Raw genomic sequence first — 18,185 nt, 5'->3', positions numbered from 1 at the left:
CCACCTAACCATGTGTGCATTTGTTTCTTAAAGTTTCTTAAAATGGGGCAGTCACTCCATGCATTAATTTTTTTACAAATAACAGGTTCCTTTTCAGCAATAGCACATGCTGCTTCTAGCATGCTACAGGTGACTAAAGGATTCTCCTCTTCAATTTAGGTATTTCAATTTTTACTCAACTTATTTTCTCCACCTGTAGACAAAGGGTAGAAAGATACTTTTAATAATTCAAGGATAGAGGATATGCTGAAGAACATTCCCCCCACTGGTGCTGACTGGAAGGAACTCCGCTGACTTCCAAAAGGTGACATAAGGATGGCAATGGCCTTGGTCTCACCTCAGGTACAATATTCGTGACTGAACTATGAATCGGAACAGGTACTTCAAGGCTTTCAGAGCAGCAAACAGCAATTCTGTCTTGCTGGAGTCATCAGCGTTTCCCACATAACAGTTCAGTACTTTGGTGAGCTTCCTTTGGAAATAAAACAAAAAGGAGAATAAATATAGACACAATTAAGTTTCAGTGTAACTCCAGCTTCCTTATTCCAGAGAGGAACTACAGTCTAATAAACAGACGACAGGGGTTCCTCTTCACAGCCTACTTCCTTCTGAAATCTTTGGCTTCATGGGATGCCAGATTTTCATAACCAGTCCATGAATTCTCAGAAAAGTCTACAAATTTGTCTACAAATTCCAGCTTCTTGACCTGTTTTTCTTTTTTCCTAAAATGAAGCATTCAGGAAGCTGGAAAACCAATTACTACTGAAGGTGGACTGACACCTTCTCCACGTGTTACCATTCTCATGTGTGGAGCACAGAATTCCCCTGAAGCAATACTTACTGGGTGCTTTGAGAATCACGGAACCACGGAATTCTCAGAGTTGGAAGGGACCTCTAGAGATCATCTAGTCCAACTCCCCTGCCAAAGCAGGGCTGCCCAGAGCACATCACTCAGGACTGCATCAAGGAGGGGCTTGAAGATCTCCAGAGAAGGGGACTCCAGGACCTCCCTGGGCAGCCTGTTCCAGGGCTCTGGCACCCTCACCGGAAAGAAGTTCTTCCTCCTATTTGAATGGAACTTCCCGTGTTCCAGCTTGTGCCCGTTGCCCCTCGTCCTGTCACTGGGAACTACTGAAAAGAGTCCGGCTCCATCCTCCTTCAACCCACCCTTTAGGTACTTATAAGCATTAATAAGGTCTCCCCTCAGCCTTCTCTTCTCCAAGAGCCGTGGACAGAAGTTGCATAAACACACTATGAGTATTTGCCATCTAGTCTCTGCTGAATCAGAAGATCAGGATCCTCTGGAAGTGCTACGGCAGCTAATATTCAGGCAAAATCCTCTTCTCTTCATTAACCAACTCGCAGCACCCAGAGTGGAGTGTGCGAGAAGCCAAGTACACAACAGCTTTTGTACTCGCCTGCTCTACTTGCCACCCTGCCAGCACCCAACTCCCTGCTCCGTCAAATCCTGGCACATGGAGCACATGAAGGACGCTATACAATTCCAGAGCCCGCTTGGCATTATGCAGGTAACACATTGTCAAGCTAAGCTGGAAAGAAAGGCAAGGGAACAGCAAAGCTAAGATATAGTTTGCTTATTAAACAGACAAAGAAGTTTATTTACAGCGAAGAGAAATTAGAATGAGGATTCTTCCACGGGTTACAGGGAAGAAGGGAAGGAAATCATATGCAGGCAGTGGTTGTGTGCCCAGGGCAGGGAAGAAGAAAGCAATCCAGGGGACTTCAGAGCTTTGTGGAACCATGTTTCCTCACAGAATTCTCTGGAGGTGACAGCCATCAAGAGAGGCTGAACACTGCACCAGGAATCCATGCATATCAGTAAAAATAAGAAGAGATTTTTAGAGAGGGAAAAGGAGTTTGGTTTCTGGTTTTTCCCTCCCTATTGGGCTCAGTTTTAGCTTTTTTGGTTGCCTGTTACCATTGGGGTAACAACCTTTGGGTGGAGGGGCGCTAGGTCAAGGAGCTGGAAAGTCAACAGACCTGTGTGTTATTCCTGACTTCTCCACCAACCTCCTGGCTATCCTGGGGCACGTAAGCCATGACAAGCTACAGCACTTAAACAAATGTCTCATTTTTAAGCACATGAAGTCAACAGGTTGACCGAAAGCAACTAAGTTTTCACACATGCCTAAATAAATTCTACACATCAGCTTTTTCCTTCCCTGGTAAAACAGCACAAACAATTGTGAGCTGAAATTTTTAAACTGCTTTGAGTTCCACAGATAAAAATGCTGCAGCGAAATAGAATTACTCCCACTGTCCATACCCACACATCCAGATGCGAAGAATTCCAAATTTCCTCTAAACAAATGGCAGTCGATGTGAGAGAGTTTCAGTATGTCAGTGTACCCTCATGCAATCTGCATGTTTAAAACCCACCACGACATTTAGCCCTTTGCTGCAGACTGTGGCCTCCTCAACCTGCCTGGTTGTAGGCAGATGGTGGAGGTGAACACCATTCTTATCTCTGCTACCATCAACCACAGTGTCACTTGTATTATTTCAGCCACGTATGGTTCTGCTGCCGCTCCCCGTCCAAACGTATCCCTAAAATCATAGCACTGAGTACAAAGCATACAGAATATTTCAAACTTTCTTCTGCTCAAAGTACTTTTGAGGTGGGGTGGATTGAAAAGGTCGAGGCAGATACTGGCAAGACGGAAGAGTTTCGTGAGCAGCGATACCTATCAGACCAGATTTCTTATGAATTTCTGTTCCTTCATCAATTTCCACCCCCCGCCGCATACCGACTTACGGTATTTTCCATTACCTTCTGCATATACCCGTAACCAACACCCCCATCCCGCCCCACCAACCTTTTAGCAGCAATGCTAGACCAAAGCACTCAACAGTTATAAGGGAGAGATGGATACAGACTGGTTCCATTAAATCTGTTTTCAGGAGGAAATCAGGTTGAAAAACATGAAGATGCTTTTACAACACAAACACACACACACACACAGAGGACTACAGGTCAAAAGAGAGTCTGAATCACAGTCTGATACAGGATTTTCCATGACAGCACTGTCTTTTCCTTACAGAAAAAAAATCTCACAACAGAAACTGTAATTACAGGGTTTCTTCCTCTCCTGAAAGCAGAAGAGAATAGGGCAGAACACTCTTGTCTGGTCTAAGCTGCCTTTATCCCATTAGCGAATTTTACTGAAACTACCAGTGAGCCCCCGTCTGAGTGACAGCCCGTGGGTTTGTGGTTCCCGATACTCACACATACGCCAGGGTTGCGCTGAAGTGCTTGTAAATATAAGTTTCAAGTACAGGGTTGAAATGCTGGAACTTGATGTCTCCGATCAAAGAAATAATAAATACCTGCCAAAAATTCAAAAGGAAACAGATGTACAGAGCCACACAACCTCTAACAAACTGGAACATAACTCAGTCTCTAATTGCATGCCATTTATCTTGCTGGGTAATAGTTTTTGCTTGTTTTTCCTAATAGCTTTAATACTACAGATAGTGTTATTCGTATTCTAATAGTGACTGAACACTGTGGTGTGGGGGACTGCATCACTGCTCAGAGGGGAGGAGAGTCATAGCAGCATTTGGATCTCAGCGATAAAGGGAGCTACTTGTCAAAGCAGCAACAGTGATACAGGAAGCAGCACCACCCACCGTCTTTACATGACACTGTCATAGCACAGGTTAAATAGGCACAGAGATGCTGAAGATCGTTTTTCAAAGCTAAGAAATTTTGTTTTTCAAGCTAGTACTTGAGATTCTGATGATTTATACTCAGATAAAACACTCAGCCCTGTTACTACAATGATATGTGGTAGAGCCAGGACATTCTGTGCTCCTGCACTCACTCCTCCAGCCAGTGTCAGCCGGATACGTCTGACTTCGTATTTCTTCTGGAACTCTCAAGTACACATTTGTTGACCAGCACAAAGCATAGAGCTTTGTCACTGCACGCCAAAGCCAGTGCCTTTCACACACACACTGAGCAGCCTCTCCAAAGATGCGGAAAACTCCTTGGGAAGTCTTTTACTCGGTCATTACAACCCTTCTATCGAGGCTCAGAGGAGCTGTCACCTCCCCTGCCCAAGTGCTGGGCAAGGATTTGGGGTACACAGATTCTATTCCCACCACAGCCACAAATCCTCCACCATTATGACCACGAACAAATCATTTCTCTTTGTGCTTCAGATAGATAATACCACTTTTCTCTTCCGTATATTGCCTTAAAGCAAGATGTTATCTGAAGAAATTACTATAAATTATGTAAATGTTTATTAGTTTTCATTACGGTTACCAAAAAGCTCAACGCGTATCTCAGTCCCAGCTCCTGAAAATGCTTTATGAAGTGTTTAAATATCATTTATTCTCAGAGCAAAATACCTCATCTAACGGAAACATCAGGAACAGACTGAAAATGGATGAAAAACAAATACTCTAAATCCACAAAAGACGACTCACTTACTCACCAGTGCATCAAACACAAGGAAGTCATAGGTTTCATTTTCTGACATTTCCATCATTATGTTGAAAAGTGCATCAAGGGTGTCTTGCAAAAACTAGAAGGGAATAAAATAGTAAAAGGGTGGGAAAAGACAACTGCTTCTGGAATCCTGCACAAGAGTCTACTTTTTTGGATCATTTTTCCCCTTCCAGCCCAGCCCAGCCCAGCCGCACTGTGAAAGCTGTTCATGAAAGAACATTTAAAGAGGGTTCTAAGTCCCGTATTCATTCACAGGCTTGTCATCATCACGCTGTTCTCCCTCACTATAGCAAGGAGGACCTTTTCTTATCAGCTCTCAATGGCCCCACTTTTCCCTTCTATTGCCTTTTTATCTAGCAAGAGACCTACTGAATACACTGTATTCTGTCCATATAGTTTAAGCTTGCAGTGGGACAAATCAACCCCAGACACTGTGCCTAAGGCATGACATTTCACATGAAGACTGGTTTGCAACGACACAGCATTTGCTTTAATTGTTCAGCCGTTCAGTAAAACCATGACCTTGCACAATCCCAAAAGATCCACATGATGTCTTAACTCCTAAATCCTTCAGCAGACTATTTGCTGTGGTGTTTCCCACATTTCAGGTCTATTCCCCAGGTACTCTGACTATAAGCTCTTTGGGCTTTCGCTGCACTCGCTTCCTAGATCCACAGCCAGTCCCTATTCACAAAGGAGACCCAGAACCACTACTGAAAATTAGAAGTTAGACTTTGAATGTATCTTGTATTTCGTAAGGACACAGGGGAAAATAAAGTCACCACTATCTCCCTGATCCTGGTAACACTTAACTTCTGGAATTCTGGTGAATTCCACTAACAAGAGCTCTTGGGGCAAAGTGTACCTTTTGTTCTCCTGCAGCTCAGCAGCTAGAACAGCTCTCCTGGCCTTTACAGAGAGCTTTTGGGCACAACACAATTACAACCCTCCAAGGTCAAGATCAAGCACATACCTAAGTGTTTGCGTAACGAGGAGACTCAGATCTCTACGCATACCTTTACAATTTCGCCTCCTTCCACCTCCATCAGCTTCCTGAGGTTGTGAGCGATGTTCTGGGAGTTGGAACGCCAGTTCAACAACCCCAGCAGGTCAACTAGCAAGGACAGAACACCAGCAATTAGAAACAGATTGTAACAACACAGCTGACTTAACGGCTGCAGAACAATACGGAACAAGTACTAGAGGTTATTTTTAGAATCAGTTCACAAGGGAAAGTCACGCTGATGTACAGAATACAATCTCGAGATGGTTCTTTTGTCTTGGCAAGAAAGTTAAGTTTTGCTACAAATGGAAACCTTGGTGTGATTTGATAACGCAAGGCATTTGGTAGACAATTTTGCAGGTTTCTCATTCACTCAAGAGAAGGTATCTCAAGCTCGGAATTTTATTAGAGCACATGACTTCTCTTACTAAAGCTTGTGTTCACTTTATGGTTCTTAAAGTTGAAACCTCTTGTATAAAATGACATTAAACTGCAGAGCTGTTTATCATAGTTCTGGGACATCCCAGGACCTCAAGACTAGTTACAAATTACAGTTGAGGCTTTCAAATGAGTCTGGCAGGTTTCACACACAACTTCCACGTTAATGAAATACGTACAAATCATCTCTGTTCTGAAACTAAATTCATTTTCTATCTTCTGATGTAAGAATATCTGTGAAACTTAACAGCCTTGACAAAGAACGCCGCATTCAGAAACAGGGGTTACACGCAGGAGGGCAGAAAGATGCGAACATGCTTGGCCTGGGACACATCTGATGGGATAATGAAAGTCAGATTCAGTCCTCACACACTTGGATGTATCGGTACGGCGTTTACCTTACGCTAACTGGCCCAGCTCAAACTGGGACTGAACAGCTCATGCCCATCTCCCAGCAGCTACACCTCGATGGAGCCACAGCTGGTGACATTTTCACATGCTTCTTCCCCAAAGTCAGAGAGGATGTTACACCCAGAGCCTTCCAGAGCTACTGGAAATCTCACAGCATTTACCAGCACGTACTGTTTCATTCACATACGTACATCATCCTACATTTTGACCGCTTTGGCAACAAGCAAAGCAGAGTTAATGCATAACAGCATCCTGAAGAGTTCAGTTCTAATTGCTACATTCTTAACAGGCAGAGGAGAGAAGATAATTAAACAAAGGATTCTGAAAACACATATACACTGTCACTGACAGGTGCCACTTCTGCATATGCCGACAAACCGTTAGATTTAACATCGGTACTTTGGATAAAATACTCATGTGACATGGCCTCTATTGGCTTCATAAACATCTCTGTAGCTCGTACTGGCAACAGGATGCCCACAATGCTGGGACTGGGCTGCCACTGGCATACGAAAAAGCAAGATTATAGCTAAAGCACTGCACCCACACATGCTGCAATGCCAAAAAATTGGCATAAAGAAAGTGCCCTCTTTACCTCAAATATTACTGGAGGATACAGCTGTGCTGCTAATGCAAGACCTACCATTCTGGGTGAGTTTGGTGGAGCAGATCAAAGTGGCAATTTGGAAGCTGTCTTTGGTACTATCTTTAGTGGGTGTGAAGTTGGCAAGATGGTGCAGATTTTTCCCCGAGGGCGCCTCCTTCTCTTCCATCTCCGTTTTGGTACAAGGAAGAGTTAAATAGCATTTAGCATCTTCCATTTTCTTGTTATCACCCTGTTGGTTGAACACAACAAAGAAAAGGGTTATCTCGCACCGAGCACACCTCAGCTGACCTCCTGCAGTTCTCATCTACAGACACAGTGACAGCTGAGAGGGCTTCAAACGCCATTCCACCTCTATAGTTGTTTACTCACATTGTCCATTTGGGTCTCTAACTTTAGGGAACAGAACTTGCCCATAGTGCCAATGAACTAAGCTTTTAACAGAGCGATTCTATTCTATGATTCAAGGAGGGTTGTCCCCCACCCCCCTCACTTCATAGCTCTCTACTGCAATTAATTAACTTTTTCCTCGCAATGTGATTAGACACCAGGTCTTTTTCTCCATCACACACTGATCCTCCAAAGCAGGTGCCCACCAGGCCTGTTTGTTTCATGCTCTCTGGGTGAATGAAGTTAGAGGAAAAATGCTCTATAGAGATACATACAAAAATGTACCAGATTTGTGTACAAGTCAGAAAACCCATCAGTGAAAGCAGAGCTAAGGGTGACTTATTAAAAAGAGTAATAAAAATTACTGTCCTATTATCCTAGAAAAATTATTAAAAATCTCTGCAATGATGATGTTTATATTACTAGGAAAAAAATCAACTAAGAGAGTTGTTTTGATTAGTTAAATGAAAGTGAAGGCTGCAAATGACCAAACTACCTTATAAACAATCAAATTGTGTTTGCCATCTCGCAGCGTTGTTCCATCTGCGTTCATCAACTTCACAAAGCCCATGCCAAAAGCTCTCTCAGACTTATCCCTAGCTGCAAACAGAAAGAAAAATCTTTATTAGGAATTGTCTTATTTATGCCCATATTGTCCATAATGCAGCTCTCTATGTGCAGCTTCTTCTTTATTTAACAGCACCACACGATAATGCGATGGAGCTTGCAAACTTTGTGATCCACAATAAAAAGAGCTCTCTTCTTCCTCTCTCATCTCAAGGCACTTAGTAGGTATTTCCAACTACAGAAAAACATTCTCGCTGAAGCATCTCTCACCACACAATTTTAGTGGTTAACTGTGCTGCTCGATGGACGTTTATAATTGTACACATATTTTGGTAGGGATTTTGCAAATCTGTTTGTGATGTGGAAGTATTTCACTGCATCTCCCAGGTACCTGAAGGTGAGTTTATTTGAGAGTCTTTCAAGGGCTTAGCCTCAACATCATTGATCTTGTTTCACGGCTCTGAAGTCGTTTGATGAAACTTCTGGCTCTAACTTTCTCATTAGCCTTTCATTAACCTAATTATAAATCCTCCTATAGGAAGGCCATTAGAAGCCCACCAGGCCTTGCACTGGATTTTGTGAAGGCCTTGAAATAAAATTAAAAACACCACCGTACCCTGAGAAGCCAAAGCAGCACTAAACATTGTCAATTGTCTTTCAAGAGAGCTAACATGTTGCTCCCTATCTAATTTCAGTTTTAGAATACAGCAGCACCAAACCTTTTTTTTAAGGCTGTAAAAAGTTTGAATTATTTTTCTTTGCTAGCAGGAAAATCCACAACGCTGGAAACAAGTAGAAATGTCAGTGCTACACCTTTGGTGGGTACTCAGAAAAATCTCAGTGAGAGCAGGAAGAACACAGTTCTCCTGCGGGTCTTCTTTTCTGATACTTACATTCCTGTGATGAGCGATGACGGAAAGTGAATCTTAAATGGCAACGACTGACTTCTTCTATTGCAATGGACACCTGCACGTGAGAGTACAATGAAAAATGCAGCACCGGCATCCTCTATTTTCAGCCAATTTACAGGACATTCTGTTACTGATGCATCTACCGATTTTAAATTAGTTCCGTTTTCTACACAAAGGAAGGCAGACTATAAATTACACTCTCCTACCTTTACAGTTTCATACCAGCAAGGTTGCTTGACTTGATAATAAACAACAGACTTATATTCGGAGACACCTTCATAACCGGCACCAGGATGGATAGCTTTCTTTGGACAAAAAGACAAGGGGGCGGGGGGGGAAGAAAAGGTAAGGTCTTGAATGAAAGCAAGAAGTATCTTGGGTCAGAAGTTTTCAGAGCGTGTAACCGTCAGAGTTACTCAAAGTCTATGCTTCACAGTCAAGGGAACGCAATGTGTGTCACCTCTGAAAGTTTTACAGAATCTTTAATAGATGTGAGCAAATCTTAAATTTAGAAAAAAAGAATCAGTGATCATTCAAATTTGGTCACTGAGATCACATCTCTTGTTCATTATCCCCCAACTCTTGCCTACAGTTGATAAATAAGGTCCAGTGGACTGGAACTATCATCTATAGCAAACAGCAGCCTTGTGACCTCCTGCAAAGGCCACCGTACCTCTTGGAGATTTCCATCTTCATCATGTACAGACATGGTGACTTCGACGTTCTTGGGAGTCTTCTTTTTCCCTTTGTCAAACTCCCCTTGTATCAGGGTCACATAGATGTCGTTTCTAACATCACCTAAAATTCACAGCGCTTGATGAGTTATCCTTATCTTCTTCTCAGCCTTTACTAATAGCAGGTAATCAATGACACCCAAAATCACACCATCTCATCTCAAAACTACAACATCTCTTAAAATGTACAGTTCTCCTTTTTATAAACCTCTGTCTTCATGTAACTTTTTTTTTAAATGTAATGAACTCTATAGGGCTAAATCCACTTTTAATGGATTTAATAGAGGAGGGTAAATCTATATGCAATAAGAAGGTCTCTCTGACTACACAGAAATTTTCTTCTAAAAAGTACACATGCTATCATTTTTCAAGGAAGCTTATGCTTTCACTTCTTGAACAGAAAATAAAAGATTGGCTGGAAATTTCAAGAAAAATGAAAACAAGTTTTCAAATAGCTTTAAAATAAATCTGTCATATCAGAAATTCTAGAATTTCAGCTGGCTCTTTCACCCCGTGGAAGTGGAGAGGCAGATGGGACCTACCAGGGAGGATTATCTCAGGGAATCCCATTTTGCGAGCCACAGCAGTTGATCTGTCTACAAGGTGGGAAAAATCCTTTTGAACCTGTGCTAGATCCCCAGGAAGCAGTTTCAGGGAGACCCAGAGACCTAAGGAAATAAAGGTAACACTTGTTTACTGCAAAAAAAGTACAAACCCATGAAATTTAAGCCTATGCTTAACAGAAAGTTCTCTCTTCATGTGATCTCCATGCAACAACGCCTTAAATATCCCAAGGTGGTTCTCACTTGCCCAGTTCTCCATCTCCCTAATGCTGAATAAGGCCTTACTTGGCAAATAGATCCTCTGAAGTAAAATACAAACTTTCTGAGATGAATCCGCAAGTATTTGAGAACAGGCCAGACACACAAGCAAGAACAGAAGAATTCTGAATAACACAGTTTAAATCCAAATCCATTTAGAATATGCAACCAGCCATGTTCATATATGAAAAATATTTTATATCCATATAAACAGCTTTATCTTAAAAATATTACATTACTAGCAAATAAGTCATTGCCTAGAGAAGCTCTTTTCATGCAACTAAGAACAGCTCCTGCATTTATCTTTTTTTTTTTTTTTACCTCCCAAAGTGCTGGGGTGACAATCATTACAAAAACCATACGTTTGGCTCAGGGAAGGTTGGAAACTCCAGTAAGCCTTGATCTCGACTTTCACAAGCCATTTATTTTCCCTTGTAAGCCCTTCCCAGCACCAGGTTCGTACATTAGCTTCCTGCCCAGCTGCTGTACCTTGCCCTTTATGATTCACTTCTTTCGCAGCGATGACTTTGTTGAAGACAGAAGTGAGGGGTTCATTTTCTCCGATCACGTGGGAAGTTATCAGTGGGGACATGATTAGCTGTCGCTGTCTGATGTACGTTTCCATGGCAATCCTGAGGGGAACAACGATAGAGAGCGGGAAGCAGACAAACATCAAGTATATGCTCTGCAAGAAGAGGGTTGGCCAACAGCTGACTGTTTTCCAAAGAAGTATTTATTTTAAAGGATTCCATGGGAATCTTTTTTTCTTCTTCCCCTGCACAAACCCAATGGAAATCCATTTAAAGTCTCATAGCAGGAAGTACATCACAGCGTTAGCTCAGGCTTGGGATAAGTAACTGACCTAAAGACACCATGACTACATTTGTATCACACTGAAATAGCAGCCTCCAGGGCAACCATAGCCACACTCTTCAGCTGAGCTGTCCCTAAGAGATTGTGTAGATTAACTAGTGATAAATTAACATAACTAATGCCGGCTGTGACATCACACCAGTGATGAACCTGTCCTAGTCATAAACACGTCTATTGAGCTTTGGATCTTGAACCCGACTTCACTCCTGAACCCACACCATCAATAATGACCCAAAGCACATACAAAGCGATGTCTCCACGGGCTCCCCATCCTTGTAGAGGTGTCCAGATTTGGATCTAAACTCAGCCTCATTAGAACAGAAGAAAAATGACAAAAAAGAAAAAAAAAGGTAGCAGACTAATATTATTCTGCAAAGGAAAAGACCTCCTTCTTTCCAGCCTTTCAGGCCCTGGAAGGGTAGGTGAGGAAAAACCCCAAACCCCACAGAATCTCCCCTGAAAATACCTTGTAATAACATATGGCTACACCAAATGGATCGCTGTATTTAGGACTGTAACAACACGGCTGAGTCTACCCAAACAAGCTTCATTTTAGTAACTGTAATGTGCTGAAAAAGCAAGCAGAGAGCAGGCAGAACACACGAGTCTAGCGAGCAATACAGAAATGCAAAACACATTGGGGCTTGAATTTCTTTCCCAGAAAGAGGGAGAAATCCCTTTCCTATTGCCCTGTGACTCACCCTTACAAGGTGATCTGGAAAGTTAAGAGGCAGACAATACACAGGGTACCGCACAAGAGTGACAAGGAGTTGTGGTCTCTGTGCTTAGATGTTTCTGACAATCTTGCCTCTCAACTCACTAATAGATTTGAAGGTCACATCCCCCAGACCCCACTCGGCTCCTCTTCCTTCCCTCAGATGATACGGGCACCAAGCAATTTCAGCCGCATTGCCAAAACTCCCTAAGCAATTTAGCCTGTCATACAGACATGTAAATCAAGAGGAACAAAGGCTTCAGAGGACTGACAAAAATCTTATCCTTCAAAGAGCTGACTCCTGCCATAAACTAATCTATTTGTGGAGACCTTGGTACACTGCCAGGCTCCCATACAAAACTGTCCTTCTCCAAAGGACAACTGCTTTAAATAAGCCAGATACGTGATGAACTCTGAAGTCCAGTACTTACTGCTGAAATGGAATAAAATGCTGCTTTTCCTCATCGTCCACCTTTCCATGGATGATGTCAGTTATGTCCATCACTGCAACAACACAAGTTCATCACATAGTTTTACCAAGTTGCTAAAGAACACAGAGAGAGCTTTCCCCTACCAGAATGCAAACAACGGTTGCTTATCTGGGGCCAATGCCACTAATGACAGCCACGGAGAGCACCACTCACAACTTCACTTTTTCGAAGTTTTCATTGATACGCAGGTCAGCCTGTGGTGGTGAATGTGAATATACTCTCTGATAAAAAACCAGCTGTGACTTGGGCATTTCAAGGCAAAGAAATTACACTTAGATTTCAAATGCTGATGGTTTTCTAATTGTTTCCCCACCACAAATTTCAAGCAAGTCGCTTCACAAGAGATCACAGGAACTGGATGTCTCATTCACCAAGGCTCCTTTAAAAATTCCAGCTTTATCCCATTAGTCATGAGGAGCAAATCGCTCTTTGATAAAGATCTGAAAAGTCTACTGCACTGATGGCAGTGTGTTAACTTTTTTGGGGGTGACAAAACAAGAAGTGAACAGTTAGAATATTTCATCTTCATATACAACTTCCATTAAAAGGTCTCAGAGGGGTACTATGTGCAGCTCAGCATCAGCATCTCCCTTTGGAAGTCGGCGATGCCGACTCTGGGAGGTCAGGAGGCTTTGCTGACACACAGCACGTATTTCCCAGTTTGTAGCTCACTGTCCCGTGCTGTGTCCTCCATCAATCGAAGGTGTCAAGTGTCATACCTGCCACACCAAAGGGCCTCCGGAGTCCACAGGTGTGTTTCTTCCCATCTTTCAGCTCCATATGCCCCACTCGCACAATCTGACACACCAAGCTGATTTTCGGCCTGATCAAGTCAGAACTGCTTAAATCCTAGAAATCATTTAAAACCAAGTTGTATCAATCTGTTTTATGAATGAAAGAGAAGATCACAGAAAGAGCAAGACTTTCTTGTTAGATTGTAGACACATTTTAAATAATAAAAGATTTCCTTTAGTAAGTAAAACCTGTTCCCTTTGAGCCCTTTGAACCAAACCTAAAACTACAAAAGCACTAGCAATTTCCACACAGCAATTTCTAAATATCCCATTGCTCTTTGGTAACACACCCCAGCTACAGTACTGAAAGGAGAGTCAATTATTTAATTGCCAAAGCAGTAGATCCTGATGACCAGGCAGGCAGTTTGTGCCACCTTTCCTACTTGTCAGAAGTTATTCCACTCACGGGCAATTCTTAACATCTCGTTACAAATAACAAACTCTAACACAGAAAAGGATCATCAAAGCAACGAACTGAAAAACAAACAACTGTGATCTCAAGCTGAGATTTTCGGTACAGTTCAGCTCCACTGGGAAGCGCCTAATAGGATTTTCAGAAATGTGTGGGTGAACAACATCCACTGACAGTATTATTGCAAAACAATACTCCTTTACTACTGCTTTGGACTGACTGAAAAATTACTTTTCAGCAGCATTTCTCTGAGGCTGCCTCTGACATCTGAATTGTCCATGAAAACACCCCAAAAGGCCACATGTGACCCCTCCCTGCTGCATGGGGAGAGGGAAGGGACCCAAAACTCAGATGCCTGCAGCACGGGGAAGAATTTCCAGGACATAAATATAATAACTTACAGTAAAAACTGCTTGAAGATTATTTAGTTTCTCAATTTCTTTAGGCATCCCATTACTGCCCCATCGAACCAGGTAATTTTCACTGCAAATAAAGGAAGGGGAGAAAAAATAATTAAATAAATCAGCACCTGACATTCCTATTACCTGGGCAAAAGCTCAAAAGCTTTTTGATCTTTTAGGAATATTTGAAAAAATCTGCCAAAATCTTATATCACAAAGTGATTCTGAAGTGCCTCATTTCAGTGGTGACAGAAGGCAGCCCCGATGGGGATGGGTACTCTCAATCTCTTCCCTAAAGAACTCCGATTGCGCGCCCACACCGGATAAGGTCAATCATGGAAACACAGGGTGCCCAACACGTCAGGCTTCCTTGATAAAGTTCCTCATATCTTCTCCTACCAGTAAGAGATGCCCAACTCTTAGGTGTGAACTTGCACTGACTTGACAGCAAATATCACGCATATACATGATTTAACAGGAAGCAATTAATCGAATGCATCAAGTCTAGTGACAACAGTAGGGAAATTTAGCTCCGTAAGACAATCTGGGATTTTGACTAATGTATCACAGAAATACCCAGCTTTAAGAAGGGGAGCGCACAGGCTCAGAACCTTGACTCCCCATCTCATCTGAAATTAAATAAGCCCCCTTCCAAATCGCCACTGGGGCAGCAACCAACAGAAACGAAAAACTCATCTGCCGGATCTTCCTTTCTAATCTCTACTGCTTTCTTTAGAATGACCACCTTGATGACTAAATTGCTTCTGTACCAACCAAAAGTCCTACCTGATGAATTTGGAGAGATCAGGATCATAGAGGCTCATTAACAGCTCTGCATCTTCTCCAATATTGCAGACAAAATTCTTGAAGTTTACATACAGGCTGTATGTATGTGTTGTGTTGAATATTGGCTGCCCTCGGAGGTCCAAATTCTGTTGCAGGGACTGGAAAGAAGGAGAGTACCCCCATTAAAAAAAAAAAAAAACAACAAAAAAACAACAAACCAGTGGGTACTAGTTACTTGAAGAGGAAAAAGCCAGCAACACGAGATGTACCTTCTCCTCCTGGATTCTTTCATCAATCCTTTTGGATGCAGTTTCATGGGACTTGAAGAGAGAGATTGTGCTGGTTTCATCTGGGTCCAAGATGTTCCCATTGTCATCTCGTACAACCAGGTCCAAACCCAGGATCCTGAGCGGCATGAAAGTCATGAGGACAACAGAAGCAGCACAATATTTAAGCAGCAAAAGGTGACTTGAAAGAGCACAAACCACAGATCAAACTGTGGACCGTACCGGGCAACCACTGCACACCAACTCCATTCCTTGCAGTAACCACATTGCTGGTTTTCCTGTCCCAAAATATTTCTCATTTTCCCATTAAAGGGAAGAACAATTAGTCAGGTAACTTAATTCTAAGATGACATCTTCCTTGTTTTGACTTAAAGGTATTCTTTTGAAGGTACGTATATCTATCAGGCTTATGGATTATGGCTAATTATTATTCTTTGTCATAAGCTTTCTTCTTAATTGACTTATTTGACCTGAATCAAGTCTGACAAGCAGATAAATGAGTTCTGGAGACAATCCCTGCTCTGTACAAACCAAAGAAAGGTGGAGTTTTGGTGGCCTATAGAACTGTATTACTCAGTTGCTGATAAAGCAGTTTAGTTCATAACCAGCATCCAAGTCCTGGCTCCATCTAGCCAGGCACAAATTGTACTCCACGGGAAATAACGATCGTGTGCCAGCATTTCCACAGAATTAAGACAGGTAAAGTTTCCTGCCAAGACAAAGAGACTGCTGGCATATGAAAAACTAACTGCCACATCCCCACCTGCCAGGCAAGTCACATTCTGATGGGGACAAAGCTGTAATTATCCCCTTTCTAAGGAAAAATGTAAAGCTCAATGCAATGTTCCTCTCGCCTGGTCATTTACACCTTTTCGTACTAATAGCCACCTAGAGCCTTTACTGGGATTTGGGATTCTCTCCTGCCTTCAGGACATAGTTTGGAGTCTACCTGTTGCCGTAGTCAATCTTAGCAGTGACTTTCTTCTTCAGCTCAGCGAGCTCGTCCTTGGGAAGCGTCCCGGACAGTATCTGTGACCGCCATTCTATCAGGCTGTAAGTCAGCTGTTGGACATGCCGAAACTGCGTTGTCTTGTTATCCTATGGGAAAAAAGGGACAGTTTTAAGCCAGTGATAGCCTGAAAGTGATGCGCTCAGTAAGCTTTCCAAAAACTACTCAACTGAATCTACCATGCAAGTTGTATTTAACTAAAAATATCTGAGAAAGTGGCATCATATGACACCACGAGATTAGATGCAGGGAACAAATTCTCCAGTACTTTGCACTGCCAAGGTTTAAGTGTCTCAGGATTCGGGGTCTTCACCATTTCCTCAGGACATTATTTCAGAAAAACCTCACAGACAAAAGATAGACTCCTGGTGTTTTCCAGCACTTAAACTGCTGTGATAGGTGCTTTCTATATACAGGACAGAGGGATAATGTTAAACGACCGCAACTGTGTTCTGGCAGATTGCGACAGGAATGCCAACCTAATAGACAAAGGTTCTTTTTCCTTACCTTTGCCACTCTCAGAATGTGACATTTATTTTTTATGCATTTCCCATCTGTTTTGCCTATTTACATTGTATGACTCTGAGGCAAAAGCTTTAGTTGCTTTTAAAAATCTAAAGGTGATACCAAAACACAAATAATGACAGATGACCAACACTGAAGCCCATATGGGCTTTTTTCTCATCTCTGTTCCTCCTGGAGCTTTCACCAGCCTAAAGAACTCTTCAGCCTCTTTGCCACATATGAAAAGGTCTCCTGTCACCAGAATATAACATTAACAATGTGAGCAATGTGGTTAATTGGAATCTCTGCCCTCACCACTGTTGACAGTGTTAGCAACTATGTTTTAAAGCCAGAACACTAAGAGCCTGTGGACTCATTTTCATGGCTGCCTGCTCTCTTATCCTGTCCCACCACACACTCAAAACCCATTATATTAAAAAAAGGAATAGCAACACAATGCAGCAATATCTGGGATACACTGCTTCCCTGCTAATACGCATATTATATTTCAAGGTTCCTACTCTACCCACTGGTAATTTGCACATGTATTGCCATGTCCGTGTACCATCTCCGGACAAAGAGTTCCATGGAAATCAGAGTAGCTCTGCGGAAACACAATAACCTCTCTGGCTGGTGTCTGGCAGCAAATAAGGCTGAAGATTATCTGCTCTTCAGAGCACTCACTTCTGTTTACATTTGTACAGAACTCAGTGCCACGCAGTCTTGACTCATCCCACGCTTTTAAGCACTCCTCCAGCAGTGGTTGCTCAGAATCTAACATGCAAGAGGTTGTCCAAAAATGCAATAAAAATACCACGTCTGGTTTCCCAGACACCCTCTCCCCAACCTGCCCAGGTACTTGCTCGAGTTTGCTGCAGCCATTGGATTTTCATCTGTAATTATAAACCACTGACTGAACAGGACATCAAAAGCTGCTTTGTGAAGAGCTTCCTCCTGCCATTTCTACTGTTATCTTTAATTAATGAAAATACTTCTCGTGCTACTTACTGGTTCCACCCTAATAAAATCAGTCACACACATATACACTTCTTCCTATAGTTTCAGGCTCCAAGGCTGACGCTGTAATTAAAAAGGGAATACCTACCTACTGTATTTGTAGCAATATGTGCTGAGGTTAGCAATTAAGCCTTTCAAAGTGTGAGCTATTCCATTTGTACCATTCAAACGGGCACCCTGGCCCCATCCTCTCTGTACCACTACGGAGTCAGCCAGCCACGAGGACGATCCTGACTTGTACCCAGTGTCAAGCGCAGCTCATTTTCAGAGAGAAGTGCCGCAAATCAAAGGACATTAAACTTTAATCTACTGGGGCAAAGTTTATGGTTACGCAGCTCCAAAATGAGTGTCAAGAGGTTTTCGACTACGTCTCGCCCAACAGCTAGAGGGAAGTGGCCAATGGTGTATTGTCAGTACGTTCAGGCAGCAGCTGAGCAGCGGCAGTTCTCTGTATGGAAGCTGTTAATGTTTAACTCTGAGCCCCAACTGCTCCCACAGCAGAGAGAGAGACTCAGCTCAATTATTTCCCCATTCTGGTCT

The 18,185-nt window shown here is 42.5% G+C and overlaps 1 protein-coding gene across 1 annotated transcript in view; it reads right to left on the bottom strand.

The window, feature by feature from the left end:
• DOCK5 (dedicator of cytokinesis 5) overlaps nucleotides 1–18,185 on the bottom strand; it is a 121,050-nt gene that overhangs the window by 32,524 nt on the left and 70,341 nt on the right. Inside the window, exons 8-24 of the mRNA XM_074164079.1 lie at nucleotides 16,065–16,213; nucleotides 15,098–15,233; nucleotides 14,829–14,986; nucleotides 14,043–14,124; nucleotides 13,155–13,284; nucleotides 12,376–12,448; nucleotides 10,846–10,988; nucleotides 10,078–10,203; nucleotides 9,475–9,599; nucleotides 9,008–9,106; nucleotides 8,784–8,856; nucleotides 7,820–7,923; nucleotides 6,973–7,165; nucleotides 5,494–5,591; nucleotides 4,464–4,553; nucleotides 3,248–3,348; nucleotides 338–472 (exon numbers count right to left, since the gene is read on the bottom strand). Coding sequence (XP_074020180.1) covers nucleotides 338–472; nucleotides 3,248–3,348; nucleotides 4,464–4,553; nucleotides 5,494–5,591; nucleotides 6,973–7,165; nucleotides 7,820–7,923; nucleotides 8,784–8,856; nucleotides 9,008–9,106; nucleotides 9,475–9,599; nucleotides 10,078–10,203; nucleotides 10,846–10,988; nucleotides 12,376–12,448; nucleotides 13,155–13,284; nucleotides 14,043–14,124; nucleotides 14,829–14,986; nucleotides 15,098–15,233; nucleotides 16,065–16,213 — 2,015 coding nt within the window. The remainder of the gene's footprint in view (nucleotides 1–337; nucleotides 473–3,247; nucleotides 3,349–4,463; nucleotides 4,554–5,493; nucleotides 5,592–6,972; nucleotides 7,166–7,819; nucleotides 7,924–8,783; nucleotides 8,857–9,007; nucleotides 9,107–9,474; nucleotides 9,600–10,077; nucleotides 10,204–10,845; nucleotides 10,989–12,375; nucleotides 12,449–13,154; nucleotides 13,285–14,042; nucleotides 14,125–14,828; nucleotides 14,987–15,097; nucleotides 15,234–16,064; nucleotides 16,214–18,185) is intronic.

This window comes from Numenius arquata, chromosome 26, assembly GCF_964106895.1.
Source record: "Numenius arquata chromosome 26, bNumArq3.hap1.1, whole genome shotgun sequence".
NCBI lineage: Eukaryota > Metazoa > Chordata > Aves > Charadriiformes > Scolopacidae > Numenius > Numenius arquata.
The sequence above is the reverse complement of the archived record's forward strand: the minus strand, read 5'-3'. Positions and strand labels throughout refer to the sequence as shown.